Source organism: Glycine soja, chromosome 19 (assembly GCF_004193775.1).
Source record: "Glycine soja cultivar W05 chromosome 19, ASM419377v2, whole genome shotgun sequence".
In the NCBI taxonomy this organism is placed as follows: Eukaryota; Viridiplantae; Streptophyta; class Magnoliopsida; order Fabales; family Fabaceae; genus Glycine; species Glycine soja.
The window spans coordinates 4,543,966-4,565,240 of record NC_041020.1 but is presented as its reverse complement, the minus strand read 5'-3'; the positions used below and the strand labels follow the sequence as shown (position 1 = coordinate 4,565,240).

General features: G+C 29.7%; 1 protein-coding gene across 1 annotated transcript; it reads right to left on the bottom strand.

The window, feature by feature from the left end:
* Nucleotides 1–1,106: 1,106 nt before the first annotated feature.
* LOC114399731 (truncated transcription factor CAULIFLOWER A-like) lies at nt 1,107–18,464 on the bottom strand. Its single transcript, XM_028361949.1, has 9 exons — nt 18,302–18,464; nt 17,991–18,185; nt 8,632–8,707; nt 7,878–7,942; nt 7,399–7,498; nt 7,001–7,042; nt 4,824–4,865; nt 4,603–4,721; nt 1,107–1,327 (listed from the first exon to the last, which is right to left on the bottom strand). Exons 2-9 carry the CDS (start codon nt 18,173–18,175, stop codon nt 1,222–1,224), a joined length of 735 nt encoding a protein of 244 aa, XP_028217750.1. The 5' UTR covers nt 18,176–18,185; nt 18,302–18,464; the 3' UTR covers nt 1,107–1,221.
* Between the last annotated feature and the right edge of the window lie 2,811 nt (nt 18,465–21,275).

Genomic DNA, 21,275 nt, shown 5'->3' with positions numbered 1-21,275 from the left:
ATTTTCTGTTTTCAAAAATTATTTTCTTTTTTTTAAAAGAAAGGAAAAAAATATCACTTTTCAAACTACTCACTTCAACCAACAAAGATTGACCCAATTGTTAAAACACTCATCTCAAAAGGACATGTGTTAAATTCTTACCGTCAATGTGAAAACTTAGTAAATACAACTTGTTGAATCTTTTCTGACTCAATCCACCTCATCTAAACTTTTATGTAATAAAAAAAACTACTCACCTCAGCCCTCTGATTAAGTTACTAAACCTCTCCATTTTGAACTTTGTAAATGGTCTAATGTATCTTAACTTCTATCTTAACCTGGGTAAGGACGGTTTCCCTTGCTCCATATACTGCTTTGGTCAAATAGTAGCTTTATTTCCTTTTAAGCCTCCCTTCTCTTATAGTGTCGTTCCAAATGGAATATTTGACCATTAGTTTTATTGGGTTTCTGTTTCGTTATTGGCCTTTCTCCTTCCAATCTTCACCAGCAACAAAGGACCTAGGATTTGAAGAGGGTGCCGGGTGGTTGGGAAGGGGTAAGTAGTGAAAGAAACTGATCTTTTTAAACTAATCTATCCAAAAAGAATAAGAAAAAAAATTGATGTCCACTTCCATTTCAATGAAAATTGACCTTCCAGGAAATTAAATTTAAATAACAATTTGATTTAATAAATATTTTTTTCACTTTATTTTCCATTTTTCAAACGTTTATATAACACAAAGTAAAATAAAATGAAAACTGAAAATAATAAAGTTATTTTTACTGTTTCTGATACAAATTAAAGAAAACCTAAAAAAAATGTAAATAGAAAAGGTCTTTCTATATAAAAGTAAACAACACCTTCATCCTTCTGGTGTGTGCATGGGATTTTACTTCAATGAGAACATATTGATCTTTGCATTTCCTTACAGTGTATCATTTTATTTGTGCACTCATGACTAGTTGATTAGGAATTTTCTTAATTATTTAAGTTCCACCCTTCATTATTTGTCAAAAATAACTACATGTTTCTATTATTAATATTGATTCATAATAAATGTAGTTGACATTTGCATGCAAGAATCACTTGCACTCTTGCACCATGTAGTACTTACAAGGATGAGCAGTTATCAAACTTAACACTTAGCTATATAACATTAAGTTTTTGACATATAGAGATATATAACTTATGCTTCTAACATTCATCACATGTGTCACAAACATAACGTGTCACATGCAGATTTATCTTGTAAATGGATGCAGCATCCATGGTGGGATGTGAGTGCTGGCAGTAGGAACCGTTCGTGCTTCAACAACTTCCTCCAGATGCCCTGCTTGTAAAGTCTCACTGCATCATTTTGACACTTTTTTTATCATCTTAAACAAGAATGTGTATATGTACGAATGATAAGATATAATTGTCCTAGCTAGCTATAGGCTTCTGCTTCTCATTATGGTGTGGACTCTGCCATAATAATGCATGTGTAGGTGTGTGAAGTCCTTTCATATATAGCTACTTTGGTAATTTAATTCATTTCCATTTATAATAATATTATTTAATCACAAATTATAATTTAATTATAATAAATTTGTTAACTTTTATATTATTATCTTAAAAGTTATACTTTTCATGATTTTTAATTAATTGATAATGTAAAATTATTTACACTAATGCATAAAAAATCAAACTTATCAACAATTTAACACATGTTCTAGCCAAAGAGAAATAACAATTTTTTACAATTTTCGTAAAGAGTTCATATAATTATTTAATAAAAAATTATCATATATAATAACTTTGTTCACTTTTATATTATTTATCTTAATAATATACCCATGATTTCTAATTGATTGTTAGTGTATGTACACTGATGTATAAAAATCAAACAAGTACTAAAAAATTTAACATATTGTTTCTAGCAAAAGAGAAATGAGATCTGTAAGGGATATTATGCAGCTGACAAGTGTGTTATATACTCGAATCTAACAAGTTCTTCCAGCCTTTTTAGTTTCCGTTATGTAGAAATTAAGAATCTAATTATGTGTAAATTTATGTTTTTCTGTTTTTTTGAATGTGTAAAGTTATGTCTTTATTTCATTATCGTGTAAATTTTTTTACACTAAATTATGTGGCAATACATCATTAAAATAATCAAAATTATGAACTTCTGCATATCTATAGGTTCTGAAAATTACATTTGGACAATCACCACGGCACTGGTTTTGCTTGCTTTTGTCATTTACATTATTAGACTCGCATGCATACTCGTATTAGCTAGCAAGGATGCAAGTAAAAAGTTTTCTTTTTAAATTTTGCTCTTCTAAAGGCTTCACTGTAAAAGGGTGTGAAATGAAGAGTCACAACCACTATTTGAAAAATCATCAGTTTAAATTACTAAACAATACATTCATGTACAACTGGGTTTTCACATCATAAGTGGATAGTTGAGGATAGTTTGTCTAACATGCACAAAAGGGTATGGTTTTTCTAAATTTGGAGCAACAAGCATGTCATATGGAGAACCAATACGTGTAATTCAGTTGACAACTCACACAATATATTCTTGGAGAAGGGTGAGAAGCTTTAACTGAGACTAAGTCTCATATTGAAAATTAGTTTTATGATCAGTCCTTGACTGAAGTTTGTGAGAATACTTTGGGTTCACTAAAAAACTATAGCTTCTAATTACGGTAGTTAAAAAGAAAGTCTTGTAGAGGAGATAAGGAATTGGTTAGATGGGGAATGAGATTGGAAGTGGGATTTTAGGTGCAAGAGGGAATGGTTCGAGTGGAAAAAACCTAAGCTGAAAAAAATTCATGGAGGATGTAAATAGTGTGCAGATGAGACAACATTGCATTGATATACGGATTTGGAAAGGGAGCTCTGTAGGGGAATATTCTGTCAACTCAGCATACTGTGTTTGCTGCAACAAAGTAATGTTAATGCTGATACATACTTTTTCAGGTGCCTTTGGCAAACTCTGGTACTAAGTAATGTTTCAGCTTTTGCTTGGAGAATATGGTGATCAACAAAATACAAACAAAAGATAATTTGAGGAAACGAACCATTTGGGTGGAAGAACAAGACAACTCATGTACACAACATATTATGTTTGCATGCAAGGTTTTCTTTTTTTTATCGGAACCAATGCTGTGATGTGAGTGGCTAGGAGTAGCACATGGATCCTAAACACCACTTTTTGCAACATTCAGGGGTTTTGGGGGAAAAGAAATTCTATGGCGTGGAGGGTTGTGTGGTTTGCGGTTATATAGTAACTTTGGATTCATAGGAACAATATTAATTTTAGAAATGAATTCCTGAATAGTTAAAGTGTCATGGTTATCATAAAGGATGAAGAATTTTATTACTTTCTCTTTTTATGATTGGACTATACTTCCTTTGTAATGTCTAAATGGATTATAGGAAACCAACACCATTATATGGATTTAATGTCACATATATACTAGGAGTCTAGGAGTACAACTGTACAAGTATGGCTAGCTGTTACAGTTTTTTGTTGTACTGATTTTCTGTGTTTAAGCCCTTGCAGCAGGTGTGGTACTGTTCACACGAATGAGAAAAGGACGCCACGGAGGGGAAAAAAAAAGAAAAGAGGATTTGAAACCTAAACTACTTATAGCATGTACCACACACATGTTGGTTTATTTATAATCATATGAATGCAACAATTAAGGATATAATATGCACAGGATACCTAAATATTAGCTATACAGAACTACATAATGATTAGATATTTAACAAAGTCCATGTAATGAACTGAATTGGGTATACAATAGCATTGATATAATAAGTATACTGGAAGATGAAAGGGTGATGAATTTTGGCTTCAGGCTATTATGTCAATGAGATGTGGTGGTATCCCTTGTAGGCTCGTACCCACTGTTACTATATTCTCTTTTTTTTCGGACAAAAAAAAAACACAATACATTCGTGTGCATAATAAATTATGAAGTTATTAAAATATGAGTAAATACTAAATAGTGCAGGCATTAGAATTTTTACATTGTGATGCACTAACTATTATGTATGAATAACATTAAACTCTTAAAATATATTTCATTAACTTAATTAATAGTCATAATCTCACGTCTCATTTTAAAAAATGCACCTCACGGTTAGGTGTTAATTCCTAAAACAATTTTTAAAAAGGTATATAATTTTTGGTTAGGTTAACACTATCTTTATCTTCTGTAATTTTTACATTAAAATCTTCAGCCTCTCCTAGAGTGTGAAAACTAAAATGTTACTTCCAATATTTTAAAATCTTATACAAAATTGAACCGGAAAAACTATTGAATCATATAGTTGGATTGGTCAAACCAGTTAAGTTCCTATTTGTTTTAAATGCTACAAAATCAATTTTCGCAGTTTCAAATGCAAACACATTTGAATACAAATAAGTGATTCAGATCAAATTAGACATACATTTTAATCACATTCAATGATTCAAAATCAATTTCATCAAAATCAATTATACCAATTCCTAAACCTGTGTGGTTGATCTCTGACTGAAATATAAATATTTAAGCTATAGACATTTCAACTTTGCAGTTCAATACCCATTTTTAAAATATTGAAGAGAGATGAGATGAGATAAATACCAGAGTGTTAAAGAAGGAAATACTCTTTGCTGTCGTTGTAGCTCTGGAGGACAAGTTAGACCTAAGGTTTCTGGTCCGCAGTGTGGACGTTCAACCACTTCCTTCCCTTTCTCCTTAATCTATTTACAAATGTAACAAAAGTTAATTATATTTTATTCTTTTTTCCTTATCCTTTGTTGTCTAGAAGACTGATAGATTAGAGAGGCACATGTGGCTTCTACCTTCTTTGTAAGGATGCCATTTTGCTCTTGCAATTGCCTTGCCTGTCACATGAAGACCGAAGATTTATATAGATAGAGGTATTTTTATAGATTAAACTTTAAAGTATGAATTTAGTCACTATCCAATAACCTAACATTGTTTTCCATTTTATTCCCTACATAAATAAACTTCACATTTTGATCTCCACTTGAACAATTGTTTACAAATTAATCCCTACCACTTATTAATTAAAGTCATATCAGAGTTAGATTTTTCTTTATCAAAACAAAAAAAATTAATGTATAAAAATGTAGAATATTTTACCTATATATGGACTAAAGTGAAGTGTAAATTTTATGTATGAACAAACGAAAAATGGTACCAAGTATGAGAATTGAATCTACAAACCATTATAACTTTGACAAAGGGCAAAAACAAAAAATCTAGACATTTTTTTTATAGATTGATAGACACCAAATATAATATTGCTGTAACTTTGACAAGCGCACGGCTGACATCAATTTGTCAACATCTTTTCATGTAACCACTTAACTAAAATGAGAAATAGTTTTAATTAGGTGGAGGGAGCAAATTGATTTTTAATTTAATCTTTTTTACAACACCAGAAATTTATATTTTTATTCCCTTTTTTGGCAGAAATATTTTGTTCCTAATTGTATTTCTACATAAATCTTGCAATCAAAGGAAACTAACTGCACTTCGATCACAGGCAGAAATTAATTTAACAAACTTTAGTATCAAAATAAAGTCAAAGAATCAAAGTAGAAAACAAACTTTATGAAATTATGCCATAAGTTGAAGTTCAAATCAAACTAGTACATATGTCTTTGAAGATGTGACCTTAACGTCAGTTCACATGAAACTCAATGTCATATTGTATATCGTACCTACGTACCAGCTTGCTTATAGGATATAATAATTAAAAACAACCCTACGAAATTCGATATTTGACCGCTTTCTCTTCAAATTTTTCAAGTTCATTTTCTTCCTATCTTTTTCTTTTTATCCTCACTATATCTATAGTTTTTTCTCTCTATTTTTTCTTTCTTTCTTCTTTCTACTTTAATACACTCTAAAATAGGTAAAATAGGGGGTAAGTTTACATTTCTTCCAACAAGAACTTTACTCAAATTAACAAAATCGTTTGTAGCCTCCAACCAACTTAAAGAAATATATATACTTCAAGAAAATCATGATCCAAGAAATAAAATAAATTTGTATGATCAACCATTTTCTCCTTTACATTTAGACGACCCTAGAAATGCACTGCCATAAGGAAATTTTTAGCTATTAAGATTATGGTAAAGAAAGAGTAGAAATCATTTTCTGGCTTCTTAGTTAGACTTGATGTTAACAAAAAATGAAGCATCATTAAATCTCTTGCTATCTCAGTTCAGCATTCCCTTTCTCAACCATCTCTCAATATACAATTAATTAATGCACTTACAAATACAAGAACAAATATTTTAAAAAAATTAAATACAGTTTCTTAATATATTTTTGGTATTGTTCTCCAAAAATGAAGTTTCATCTCAATAATTCATGTTAACCTTTAATGCAAACTTTAATATAGCAGATTACTGAAGTAAAATTTGAATTATGATTAGAGAACACTACTAAAAAGATATAAGGAACTGTCTAGGTTTTATCTATATTTATAAGGCAAAAAAATTTATTAATTTACTACTTCTTTCGTCCCATTATAATTTTTATCCTAAATTATTTTATAAACATCAAGAAAAATAAATAAATAAATAAATAAGATATCAATTTTACAAAATTAACCTTATTACCATTAAATCATTCTTAATTTTTATAATCCATATCATTAATACTACATATAATATGAAAAATATAAATAAAAAATAATAATTAATGTTACATTAAAAAATTAAAATAATAATTATTTTAGGTTAAATTTTTTCATCATTATTATAGAACGGATAGTAAGTAATAGCACAAGTATATAGATATATAAAAGTTTTATTAATATTTAAAATCTACACATACACAACATTAATGCGCAAATACATGAACAATATCTAGTTATCTGCATGCATATAGTTATTTATGATTCCGATGCTGTTTAATGTTAATGTGCCTATATGTATCTATATTGCAATGTATTGCACACGCCAATATCCAATAGGAAATCCCCCAGTCCCCAACCCGTTACCTTTTTCTGCAGATCTGAGATGGATTCATTCATAACTTGGTTCTGCAGGAATCATAATGATCGGTCAATTGAAGATTACCTGGAAAAAAATGTTATATATGCTAATTCTAATTTAATTTTCAGAATGCATTTTCTCCGTTTGTTTTTTTTTTCTTATTTCTTGCAAATGGTAGAGTAGTGATATTCATCCAATCCATTTTAGGGTAGATTGGAGAAATATGAGAGACATAGAGAGAAAAGAAAAAAAAGTAAAGAAAGAAATTGATAGAAATGTAGGTGATTTAATAGAAAAATTAGAAAGATAAAGAAAAAAGTGATATTGGAGTAGTTAGATATATGGAACAAAATGTATATGTATGATAAGTATTATCCCAAATGATAACGCATTAATCTTTCACCTTTCTAGTTCGGATGCGCTTTATAGCTGTCTCAAGCTGATGCTCTAGACTCTGAAGCTCTCTCAAGTTTAAGGGATCCAGATCTTCTCCCACAAAGTTCCTATATTTGAACATGTTAATTATAAGCTAATTCTAATTATTAAATTACATAAAAATAAATGGTTTTGAAGCATCTAAAACCAGAGAAATTACTAAATATTATTACATGGTCTTGTAAATTGAAAATTTTGATTATATCACTTCAGAAAACTGGCCATGGACACCTAACAATCTTAAACCATATAATAATTTATCCTAAACCCAGCCATGTGATGTGCACTTGTGTTCAATAAAACACACCCTCAAACACATTTTTTATGGCCAAAGAAAACTGTCGACAAAACCATCTATATCGGGTGAAAGTTATAATTCTCTGTTGTGCAACCAACATAGCTCAAATTAAAGTAATTGTTATGTTTATATTGAAATATCAAGTATACCTCAAGTTCCTCTCTAAGACTTCAACTTTGCCGGTGAGCTTGAAGCATTGTAAGGACCAGTTTCCCTACAATAAAATGATATTTAATTGCTATTGATATGAGAATATGTATATATAAACGAACACTAGCTTGGAACTAACTTGAGCCTATTTTTGAAAACCAATAATCATAAATTTTTTGATATTTAATTGCTATTTTTGTGTAATTTAGAACACTTTTTTTTCATACTCTTAGTACTTGTTTGGAAACTTATTCATTACATATTGACGTGCATCCAACCCTACAAAATGTAGCTTCTGAGTCAAATATGCACGTCCATCAAAAAATGACGTAAAGCCAAATATTCTGTTAGTGTTATTTATATCGTTTTTATCAATTTTTTTGACACTTTGCTTTTTAATATCACCAGAAGTATATAAGACGAATGGTTTTTTTAGCTGAGATTCTGTTTGTTTCTGCTCCTTCACTGAGTGAAAAAATAAATCTATTTATAAAGTTTCTATGAAGTGTGAATACATATAAAATTTTTGGCATTAGTATTTCACATTCACCATGTATGTAATAGGAATCAAGTCCTTTTTCTTTGTTTTCATTGAATTGCTGGCCCTCACTTTGTTTTGGTACATTGATTGGAGGTTTAGAGGGAAATTCATGGCCTAGTAGTGAACGAGATTTTAGTTCATCATTAAATGGTCTTTGGTGATGCATTATTAAGTTGGCATAGATATTAGTAAAGCTAGGACTGAAGAGATACCTGTGATTCATCACCATCTCCAACAAGTTTCCCTATATGAGTATGTCTCTCATATCGTTCCAGGACGTTTTCCATGCTGTTACACAACAAAGTAGCTAAACTTTATTATTCTATTGACTATATAATTACAACAAAATAAATAAAAATAATATGTAGCTTTATAAGATGTTGTATGTATATGCTAAGTAGCCAAAAAGAACTGAAGGTATATTAGAGGAATTGTGACCACATAATTTGTTTTATTTTGAAGATATTTTGTCTTTTCCAAATCATTCCATGGCCATATAGAAGTTTGCCATTCATATATATGGGAAAAAATATATTAATTGAGCCTTTGGTGCCCTCAGCTTAGCATAATTAGAAAAACCCATTACTTGGTCATCTAAGCTAGCTGGCACTGTACCTTCCAGTTAACCTGCCAGTTCAGCCTATAAAACTAAGGGATATTCCGAATATTTTACAACTTTGACCAATTATACCTAGCTTATTGCTTCTACCAAATATATTTTTTTGCTTCTATCAAATATGTTTCACTCAATATAAAACAAAAGGCTATTCCCAACATGCTGCAACTGCAACTTTAGACCAAGTGTACCTTGGTGCTTCTACCAAATATGTTTCACTCAATATAGCGGGTAGCTCCGTAGCTGACTATATTTCGTACACAAAACACCTAGACAAAAGTATTAGATGCCTATTGGATCACATGATGGCATGGAAAAATGGAAAATGAGCAACTACAGTTCATTTTTGGGATATATATATATATATATATACACGAGTGCAAGAAAGACAGATAGAAAAAAAAATTAAGGAAGAGAGGAATTAATGAATATGATAAATAATGTAATGAGAAATATAAAAAAGTTAGATGAAACAAAAAATAAGTGTAAAGTAGCAATAACTCTAGCAAAGAGATGTGTCTGGAATGTATTTTAATATTGGTTTAAATTTATTAAGTTAGATCCTTTTTGTGATCTATCTTTATATGGTTTATATATATATTGTTGATTAAGAAAAATGTCACCATATTTTATTTTACATGGATCGATTGTTTAACAACAGATATAGATCTAACAATGTTAAATATTGCTTTTGTAGTAGTGTTTTCTCCCAAAGAGCAAGTTATCTTCTCTACTCGATGTCAAAAACCAAGCATATCATCTTATCACTTGGCCAAATCTGTAATCAGAGCATTTTAATCCTTGAAAATTATGAATAATGTCGGAAAACACTTCATTAAACTTAATCTGTATATAACCACACATCCACCGAATTTAGTATTGTTCCCATACCTTGATTATCTTTCTTTTCAACTCAGCAAAACCAATCTGAAGCACTATTTTAGCCATCGGCCATAACATAAATCCTTTCACCAAATTGATGATGATAAGAATATATTTCTTCCACTAAGATATGGAGGTTTAGCACAAATAAAATTCCTAGTTTTTACATACAAGTCAAACCCATTTACTTTTTGAGTTGTATATTTGTATCTTTATTTAATATATTTTACAATAAAGTGAGTTTTTAAATAAGTTTTTTGGTTAGGCTAGAATTTTTTTTTTTAAAAAAAAAGGCAAGACCAATTCTTAAAAACAGACTTCTAAACAAATTAAGTTCTGGCTTATAAAACCTAGAGTGATATTACACCAGTCATTCCTATTCATCCGCTTCCTTTGTGCGCAGCAAAGTTCTTTGTCCAAAAATTTAACACAATTGTATACTTAATATTTAAACCCGGACATTTGATTAAGTTAATCTCAGGGTAATTGATTTATCTACTCAATTATTTTCTTCCTATATTGAAGGTATAATTCATTTTGAGAAATTGTATTTATATAGTAAATCCATATGCTGTTTTTTAATTAAGAACCAAATAGAAACAAAATTAATAAAGGTGACATAAAATAATTAATATGATAGAAAAATATTAAGAAAATAGTATTAAAAATATTATATAAATTATATAATGGCTAAATTTTACTTTATTTTATCTTTTATCCTATTTATAAAATTTATTTTTGTTCTTTATCTTTTAAATTTTTATCAATTTAGTCTTTCCGAGTAATGATTGTTTTTTATTTTGAGCTACGATTTTGAATCATTTCTTAACTCATTCAAGATGTAATCAAAATTATCTAATTATACTTATATACATAAAAATTTAGAATCTAACAATGTTCAAACAAATAGATCATAAACATAATAAAAATAACTTAAAATAAGTTTAATGAGCAATTGAAAAATTAAAAATTTAATATAATTTTCTTTTCAATTTTTCATAAGATTTATTTTTCACGCAATTATGTTTGACCTTAATTTTATGGTTCAAATGTCATTTGTATGGGATTCATAATTTTCATATAGGTGAATCTAATAGAATAAATTTTATATTTTAAATAAGTAAAAAAAAAATTGTCTCAAAATAAAAATATTATCAATCATTTTAAATGACTAAATTGATCCAAATTTAGTTATAATATAAATGACCAAAATGATTTTTTAAAAAGAAAAAATATCAAACTGAATCTTAAAAATAAGCTAAAAGATCATTAAGTATAATTTAGTCTGATATAATTTTTTTTTTCGACTATACTATTCATACAATACTTTTCACCATATTACTTAGAACACTATTTTTTTTTCCTTTCCATCTTCATATCAAATAGCTTTTGCGTAATTTTCTCTTTTTTCTTACAAAATGTTCTACTAAAATATAGTTGCATAACTAGCATATTCTCTTCTCTCTTTTATGAAAAAAAATTATCAATGGGCACCCTAGCTATTTAACACTTAAAGAATAAGAAATACTTAGACTAAGAAAGAGGAGAGAAAAAAGTGTAAGTATAAATGTATGATATAGGCAATTTTTTTTTTTATTAAAAGGAGTCAAACTCTAATATTATAGTTTTTACAAAAATTCACACATAACTCAACCAATGGAATTTAACTCCCTTAATATGGTATATGTGATATAATGATGTAAAACGAGATGATAAAAGAAATTAAAATGATTCATAGACACCTACCTCTTATTTGACACTTAAAGTGAAAAAGAAAATAAATATATAAATAATAAATAATATGAAATAAAAAATAGAGATAATAAATATTAATAAGGTGTTCATAATAAAGAAAATGACTTCCCAACATTTTAAGAGGGATTAAAAGAGAAGATAAATAAATAGTTGACATAATTGATGGTGTAATATGATAGGAAGATACAAGAAAAATGAAAACATTGACAGAATATTTATAATTTGTATATGTCCAAATATTAACATCATTGTAATCTGTGATTCATATAACATTACTAAAAAATATTATAGATATTAACAAGGTATTTGATTTATATACTACTGTAAAAAAATAAAAACTATATATCATTACTTTTGATTTTATTTTCACTTATCCCTAGTCATGGTACGAATATGATTAAATGACGGCTTCTAACATGCAAGGAAACCTGCCCCTGCCATATAAGTGGAGGGAAACAGTGTTGGAACAGTAAAGTCTCTCCCAATATCCAAAGATCCTCGACCTGCCAATAATGCAGTGTCTGAAACACCACAAAGGTTAAACACAAACACCTCTTAGCAGAGCCAGAGAGAGGACCCTGTGCATGCAGAAAGAAGTTCACAACACAACAACGCATTGTCTTAAACATGGACAGATGCAAGGACCTGATGGCTTAGCAGAGAGATGCCCCTCCACAGTCCTTATGAAGCTTCCTAAAGACTAAGACTATCATGCATTTTTTTTTTGGTAAACTAGTATTCGTCGACTAGGAGCCAAGTATTTAAGAATTTGACAACTTGCTATAGATATTTTTCCATATGCATTAACCTGTTATCAAATCCTTGGTCATATGTTTATAAGAGATAAAAATATTCATAAACTATATCACACTATGTTAATTAGTTGCATACTTTTTTAAGGATAAAGATGCAAAGACCGTGCTACAACACCTTAGGAGGAAAAGAAAGAAAAATGTAAGTATAATAGAAAATATGATTTGAGCAAATGAAAAATAGGTGTTTGTAATATACGGATGTCCATATGTCATTATTCTTTCTTTAACTATCGTAATTAAAACATTAATAATGGTTTGTGAACATCCAAATGCTAATTAATACTTAAAGAGATAAAATAAAATAAAATAGAGAAGTAATAAATTTATAACAAATATGATGTATTTGTTAAAAAAAATGTTCAACTATCATCACCCTTAAATATTTGACTCCATGACTTAGAAGTTTCATGAATTTCAATGCTTTAGACTTATTATAAGATTTTCTTTTTATTTGAGATTTAATTTCGCTAAAAACTATAAATCTCTCCTCGATCAAGCTGTATTCTACGAGAATCAAAATTAAGTCTTTCCTCATGAGTTCTGTCATGTGTTATGAAACCACAGGGATAGGTACATATGTATTCTACTATTCATATATGCAGCTTCCTTAAGAGGACCACATTAATTGGCATCTCTGGTTGCAGGCTTCAACGTGGGAATTATTAAGGTTTTGATCGTCACATGGTGGAATTCAACACAGGTTGGGCTGAACGGAAATACAAACAGGCACATGATCTTTTATTGATAATTACCAATTGACGTATCAGTTGTGAAAGGTTAATCTTTTTTTATTAGACTAGTCCTTTGTGTTAGACCTAACTGGCTCTCTCTTGGCTCACTCTAACTTTGTGTAAGGGAAAGGGGAGTAGCTAGTTCCAAAGGAACTAACAAACGAAATAAGAGTATATGCCTTCTAGGAACTCCCTAGGAACACTGACAAGACAAGCTATGTATAATATAAGCCTCACAAAAGAGACCTGGTGCACGAGATGAACTCCTACTTAATAGGGTCTTGGGAATATATATAGTTGTACACAGACAGTTCTCATGATTTGAAAATGTAAGCTTAAGTTACAAGACAACAACCTTCTCTATGACTCTATCTATTTCTCTCTAGGGAACTACTCTTTGATTGAAATTAAACTTCTTTATTATAAGAAATGATCGAGAATAATGAAATTGATTATTAGTGTGCATAACTTAATTTAAGTAATTACCTAATTATTAACAATTTTTAACTTTAATTATTTATGTTAAAGTCAAGATTAATCATTCGTTCGTTTATATATATTAAAGGTTTTTTAAGGTAAAAGTAAGAGAAATAAATAATTGTTATTATTAATCATTAATTGTATGTATTGGCACATTTTTCATCCCACAACTTCCCCACCTGAACCACCAATACACCAACGGCACTACCACTCACTCATACTGAATCCAGTAAGTATCTACCAAAGATATATGAGAAGGAGTCCTGTACCAAAAACAAAGTGGTATGAACCATAAAATAGGCCTTCTGCTAGTTAAAGGAGTTTCACATGTTGGATTAGTTGAACTCGAAACAATTATATTTGATTAGGTTGGTTTAATTTAAATTTTGATTTTTTAACTTATTCAAATCAATTAAAATTGGATTGGTTTGGTTCAAGTCATCAGATTATAATAAAAAATAACTTATTATTTTTTCAATTTTTTATATACACTTATTGCCTATTTTATATAAATATTTAATGTTATATCTATGCAAGCCTTAATTTTTAATAACTAATTATTTATTTATTTAAAACATTTAATTTTTTATAGTTATCACTGTAATATATCTTTAATTTATAAAAAAATACATAATAAATAAGGTTAAATTAAAACATTTGATGGCATTAGATATGATCATAAAAAATTAAAATAGATGAAAAAAAAGAAAATAAATAAGTTGAAACAAAATTTAAGTTCTAAGTTTAAAATATATTAATTGAAAAACTTGAATGATTGGATTGATTTGGGTTTTTAAAAAAAAAGACAAATATGATAATCCATCCAATTATAATTATTTTAATTTGAAGTGACAAGAACTAATTATCAAACCAATTTAAATTATTTGGTTTGGTTGGCATACCAACTTCAACCCCGGTCAGTTTCCACACCTGAGGACTAATCCGGATATTAGCTAGTTTTGGGGAGATGGACTGATTCATCCGATTAGATGAACATCCCTACGTTCAGTGGGAAAATAGGCACTATGTGCATGTTGTTTATTAATTTTTTTTAATAACTTCAATATTTAAATAACTTAAAATCATTAATTTGATAAAGGAATTTTTTTTTATAAAAAAGTGTAGTAACCTAGTAGGTAGTTTAGAGTAGTTAAAGAATAAAATAATAAAAAATTTAAAACAAAATAGTTTATTAAAAAGCTGAAGCCAAAAGAACATTAGATACATCGCACCAATAATAATACATATAACGTGTTTTTTTAACCATTTCTATCTACTTATGATGACATGTATGTTAAACTTCCTAGCTGATGCATGGTCAGATACAGCTAAGCAACAATCCAATCGAGGACATGTACACCCCCGATCCCCCTAAGTGTTCTTTTCTCTTGAAGAGCTCTCACAAGGCTAAACTGTATAGAGAGTTAGCTTATATAAAGATGCGTGTATGCCTTATTGCATATTGCATATAGACATATAATGCATTAGTAAATCAAATTATTTTGATATTTGGCATATGTACTGCCCAAATATTTAATAACCAGCAACAGGGAAAGCACTTTTTTTTTCTCTTGTAACTGTCTGGATAATCTTATAGCCATCTATTAATATATATTATCCTTTTGACCGATTCCAAAAAAAAAGTTAACATTTGATTAAACTTCAACTTTAACCCCTAAGAGTATAAGTATTTATCAATTTGATGCATCACTTTTGTGACTACCACCAAATTTGAATTAGAGAAAGTGATGAGTGAAAAACTGTTTTACAAGACAGTATTTGGATTACGCGTGATTAGTAATGTGATTTGATTTAACCAATATATTTAGCACTTTCATGAGACTCATGAATCATGTTTTGAGGTAATTTATTGAAAAACTCACCGTTGTGTATTTTGATGATATCTTGATAATCACCTGAGACACATTAGAAGTGTGTTGAAGTGTTTAAGTATTACACTAGAAATGTGTTAAAGTGCTTAAGAAGTTTAGCTTGTATAGAAATAGAAACAAACTGTTTTACAAAACAGTATTTGGATTATGAGTGGTTAGTAATGTGATTTGACTTAATCAATATGCTTAGCACTTTCATGAGACTCATGAACCGTGTTTTCAGATAATTTAATTTATTGAAAAATTTGTAATTGTGTACTTTGTTGATATCCTAGTAACCGCTTGGAACACATTAGAAGTGTGTTGAGGTGCTTAAGTATTACACTAGAAGTGTGTTGAAATGCTTAAGAAGCTTAGCTTGTATAGAAATAGGGACAAATACACATTTTATACTAATCAAACAATGTTTCTAAGATTTGTTGTGGACTCTTGTGAAGAGTTTTAAGTCTTTAGGAATTTAATTCCTAACTTTACAAAACTCCCATTTTTGTTTGATATATAAGCCATTTAATCTAATCGATAAAATAATATAATATACATTAATATTCTCATGTTTAATGAATAACTGAATAGTGGGATTTTTTGAGATTTCATAAAATCTATAAAAAAAATTATATCTTGTTTTGATATAGAATTGAACATGTATTCTTATAAACAATTTTAGTTTTATATATAGAGAGAGAGAGAGATGGAGAGAGACTCTAATAAACTGTTTAAGATTAGAAATAAATATATTTAATTTCTAATATAACTTATACAGCCTTACACTATTAACATACGTGAATTGCATCTTAAAATTAAAATAAACATATTTTGTACGAATAAGTGTTAAAATAAACATAATGCAATTATATCAAACAGGATAAGCCAATGTTTAACAGAAAAAGGCAAGCTATTGCTTTGCTTGCTTTGGAGTGTGGAGATTTGGGTGCAATTAATAATTAGTTGTTACAATGATAATATGTTAAAATTTAAAAATTAATATCATAAAATATATGATAGTAAATTATGAGTGTCTAACAGGATCCGTGGAGTGCTTATTTCAAAACGTTATTAACACACACATAGACACACACAGAAGAATAGAAAGAAAAAAAAAAGGTTGTGTAAGAAAAAGTGTCTCAATCCGCATGCCTAATGCATATTTCGTGAACCGGAAGTACAGAATCCTTTTCCAGTTAAGAAATTGTATTTTGAAAAACATATATACAATTAGGGAGATATTAAGAAAAGGAAAAAACAAAAGTGTAATACTATAGATTGATGATAAAGATAGATGAAAAGAATATTATATTATAAAAATGTGATTTATAATATATAATATTTGAGTGCCCTTGTATTCTCAAACCTTTTCAATATCTTCACTTTCTCTTCCCAAAAATTATACTATTACACCATATAATATTTGAGTGCCCTTCTCTTCTCTTTACTGGTGTATAAAATAAACAGTCACACTACATGGTTATAAAATCTAAGGGAGCAGCTAGCAGCAGCCAAAATGGCATGGAAAGCTCTAGGGTACTGTCAATGTTTTTTGTTTGGTAGTGGATTATGTGTATTTTATATGGGAATAACAACTAATAAGACAAATAATTACATAGTACATGCAGCATAATATAATACAAATACACATCTACCAAGAATACTACATACTGGAGCTCAGCATGATATATATCCAAGTCCAATATTAGTCAAACTTTTATTATTTCCGTTGGAGCCAACAAATCACTGTCTTCACCAGAAAGGAAATTTAATCATAGAGATTTATAAAGTAACTGTAAACATTTACCAAGAGGATCGAATATAATAAAAACTTCCACAGTTCCATTATAAATCGGATGTGTCAAAAGCTGGTAGCTGGTATGCATTAAAATGAAAACACAATAACAAACTAGGAAATTGTATGGAATTGTATACTACTACTATTTCATTTATTTTTACTGCACCAAGGTTTGAAAACACGATCTGTGACCGTCAGTGGCAACATCAAGTTTTTCAACTCACCCAAACCACGTCATAATGGTAATAGTGTCAGCATCGGCTGCATTATTCTGTAATTTCTCACAAAGATTGCGACGAAATTGTAATCACGGCCGCACAATTTAAAACATTCCTGAGTACTATTTTATTTTGACTTTGAAGCAAGCTAGTGAACAAGTTAAAAAGGTAGAAAATATTAAACAAACCAAAAAAAGATATCTAATTAAATAAATGATTTGGATAGATTAGCGAAATCCAGAATATCATGTACGTAAATACATACATGGTTTAACAAATACCTGAGCTACAAGTAATCTAAGCAAGCACTTAAAAGTTACAAGAACAAAAAAAGAAAGGGGAAATATAAAACAAATAAGGTCTAACTCAAAAAAAGTGAAGCAAAGTGGTTAAATAACAAACCTGGATTCAGAAGAATACTCAAAAAGCTTCCCTTTAGCATTGAACACAATCAGTGCCACTTGAGCATCACAGAGCACAGAGATTTCATTAGCTTTCTTTCGCAGCCCAGTTCTCCTTTTGGAAAACGTCACTTGGCGGCTGATTTTGTTCTCGATCTGCTTCAGCTGAACCCTTCCTCTCCCCATGATCTTCAAACTTTCCCGATCAAGAAAGAAAGACACAATAAGATAAACAAATGAAACACACAAACACAAATAAGGAAACCCTAGAGTGAGTGAAGAGCATAGAGAGAGAAAGATAGAGTATAATACCTAAGCTAAGGGAAGACAAAAGAAGGAAGAAGAATGAAATGAGAAGAGTAAGTGGGGGTGTGTTGTTATGTGACGAATTCGCATATATAACATGAGTATCTTTCTATTTTTGTGGTGTGCTAGAACGGTTCTAAAGTGAAGCCAGTTTCCATGGTGAAGAAAAGTAAAAGATAAGAGAAAACAATAATAAAAAAAATTAAAAAAGGGTAGAAATAAAAGCGAAGAAAGAGAGTGGAACGAGGTTTGGGTTATGGTACGATGCGGTGTCGACTTTTCATTGGATGGGGAGGAACCGGGTACATGTGTTGTCGATGAGGGATTGTTGGAGAGGGACACGTCGTTGATGTCACGGATGGTGACAGTACCGTACGAGGTTGTGGGTCCCAGGGTTCTAACATGCGGACGAGAAACGGGTTTGTTGTGTTTGTGAATGCCACTCACTCCTTAGTTCTCACTTCTATTCTTATTGGTCATTCCGTTATTAATTGCCACTATTTTTCGGCTAATAGGTTATCAAACTGTACGTTGCATATGATTTTATAAGGTTGAGGCACAATATGCATTTGCCAAAACTTAAGGATGAATCTTTTCAAATATTAAGATTTATTTAAGAAATTAATGTTTTTTAACAGATTTTTATATATACATATTTTAGGAATTAAATTCATGACTAAATGTTTAAGGAATAAAGTTATCTACTAATTATATTATAATTACACCATATTGATTATGATTTTATAAAATCATATTCACACTAAAGTAAGGTGAAAAATTTTAGAATTTAGAATTAGGGATGGAATTTGATTGATATGAATAGTGCATCGTTTTATATGTTGTATTTTGTCCATTATAAGATCATGGGTTGATCTTATATTATCATTTTTGTAGAAAATATGATCGTTATGGCCTATGATTAGCATGATCTTTAGATTATGACTTTTACATATAAATAAATCATACTTAAATAGAAGGTCGAAGCAAGTATTTGAGTGGAGTTGAGTACACTTTGTCATTTGGTGTGCTTTATCTCTATAGTAGGAGTGATCTTAGGTTGAATTTGCTAGTATTTGTCATGATTGTTTGTGATTCTATCAATATTTGTCATGGCTCATGATCGGCGTGATCTTTACTTTATGAATTATTTTCATTATTACATATAAATAAACCAAATTTGAACGGAAGGTCTAGACAAGTAAATGGGTGGATTCATTACAAAGTGACATGTAAGGAATACCCAAGGAAGATACCCTCATCTGCCTTAGCGTCAAACTTTCCTAGGCTTTCTTTACCATTGTTTAGAACAAAGCATTTACATCCAAAAACATGTAAATGTGCAATGTTTGGTTTTCTATTGTTAAAAAGTTCATATGGAGTTTTCTTAAGAATGGGTCTGATTAAGGCTCTGATCATAATATAACATGCGGTGTTAACCGCTTCTGCCCAAAAGTATTTTGAAAGAGGTGTGTCATTTAAAAGAGTTCTAGCAATTTCTTCTAGGGCTCTATTTTTCCTTTCTACTACTCCATTTTGTTGGGGTGTCCTAGGTGCAGAAAAATTGTGTTCTATACCATACTCATCACAAAACATTTCAAAATCATTGTTTTCAAATTCACCTCCATGATCACTTCTGATGGAGATAATTTTGAGATTCTTTTTGTTTTGAATGACTTTGGCAAGTCTTCTAAATGCATGAAATGCATCATTCTTATGAGTAAGAAATAAAGTCCAGGTATACCTAGAATAATCATCAACAATTACTAATGCATAGTAACTTCCACCAAAACTCATGACCCTAGATGGTCCAAACAAATCCATGTGTAATAATTGCAATGGTTGAGTGGTGGAAACAATATTTTTAGATTTAAAAGATACTTTTGTTTGTTTACCTTTTTGGCATGCATCACATAACTTATCTTTTTCAAATTTAAATTTAGGCAAACCAATAACTAGATCTTTTGAAATTAATCTATTTAGATGATCCATGTTAATATGAGCAATTCTCTTATGCCATAACCATGGATCACAATCTTTACTTAAAAAGCATCTATCATTTTCATATTTTTGTTTTAAATCAATCATGTAAACATTATTTTCTCTAAAACCTATATGTTCAATATCTTTATCATGCTCATGTTTAATAACACATTTTTCAGAATCAAAAGATACTTTATATCCTTTATCACATAATTGACTAACACTTAATAGGCTATGCTACAAGTAAAACATTTTCAATAGGAGTAGAAGAACTCGTACATATTTTACCGACTCCAATAATTTTGCCTTTGTTGTTGTCACCATATGTAATGTGTCCACTTTTCTTGGGGGAAATGGTTGTGAATTTGGATACATCTCTCATCATGTGCTTCAAACATCCACTATCTATGTACCACTTCTTCCTTACAGATTCTTCTTTATTGTTTTCATGAGATTTTGTCATAAGACACAAGTTTGCTTGGTCTTCATCATAATCTTGAGATGACCTATTCCTGAAAATGCTTTTGAAAAACAAAAAATTTAAAGAGGCCATGAATCTTGAAGTTGTTAAACTTTCTACAAGATACCTGCTCTGATACCACTTGTTGGATCGAGTGGCCTCAGAATAATTAAGAAGGGGGGTTGAATTAATTATTCATAAACCTTTACTAATTAAAATTTTACTCTTCTAAGGCTTTTACTTATGTTGTTAAGAGAATAAGGAGTAGAAGAGAAACTTAACCAAAAGTAAAAGCGGAAATTAAAATGCACAGCGGAAAGTAAAAGAGTAGAGAAGAAGGAGACAAACACACAAGAGTTTTTATACTGGTTCGGCAACAACCTGTGCCTACATTCAATCCCCAAGCGACCTACGGTCCTTGAGATTTCTTTCAACCTTGTAAAAATCCTTTTACAAGCAAAGATCCACAAGGGATGTACCCTCCCTTGTTCTCTTTGAACAACCTAGTGGATGTACCCTCCACTAGAACTGATCCACAAG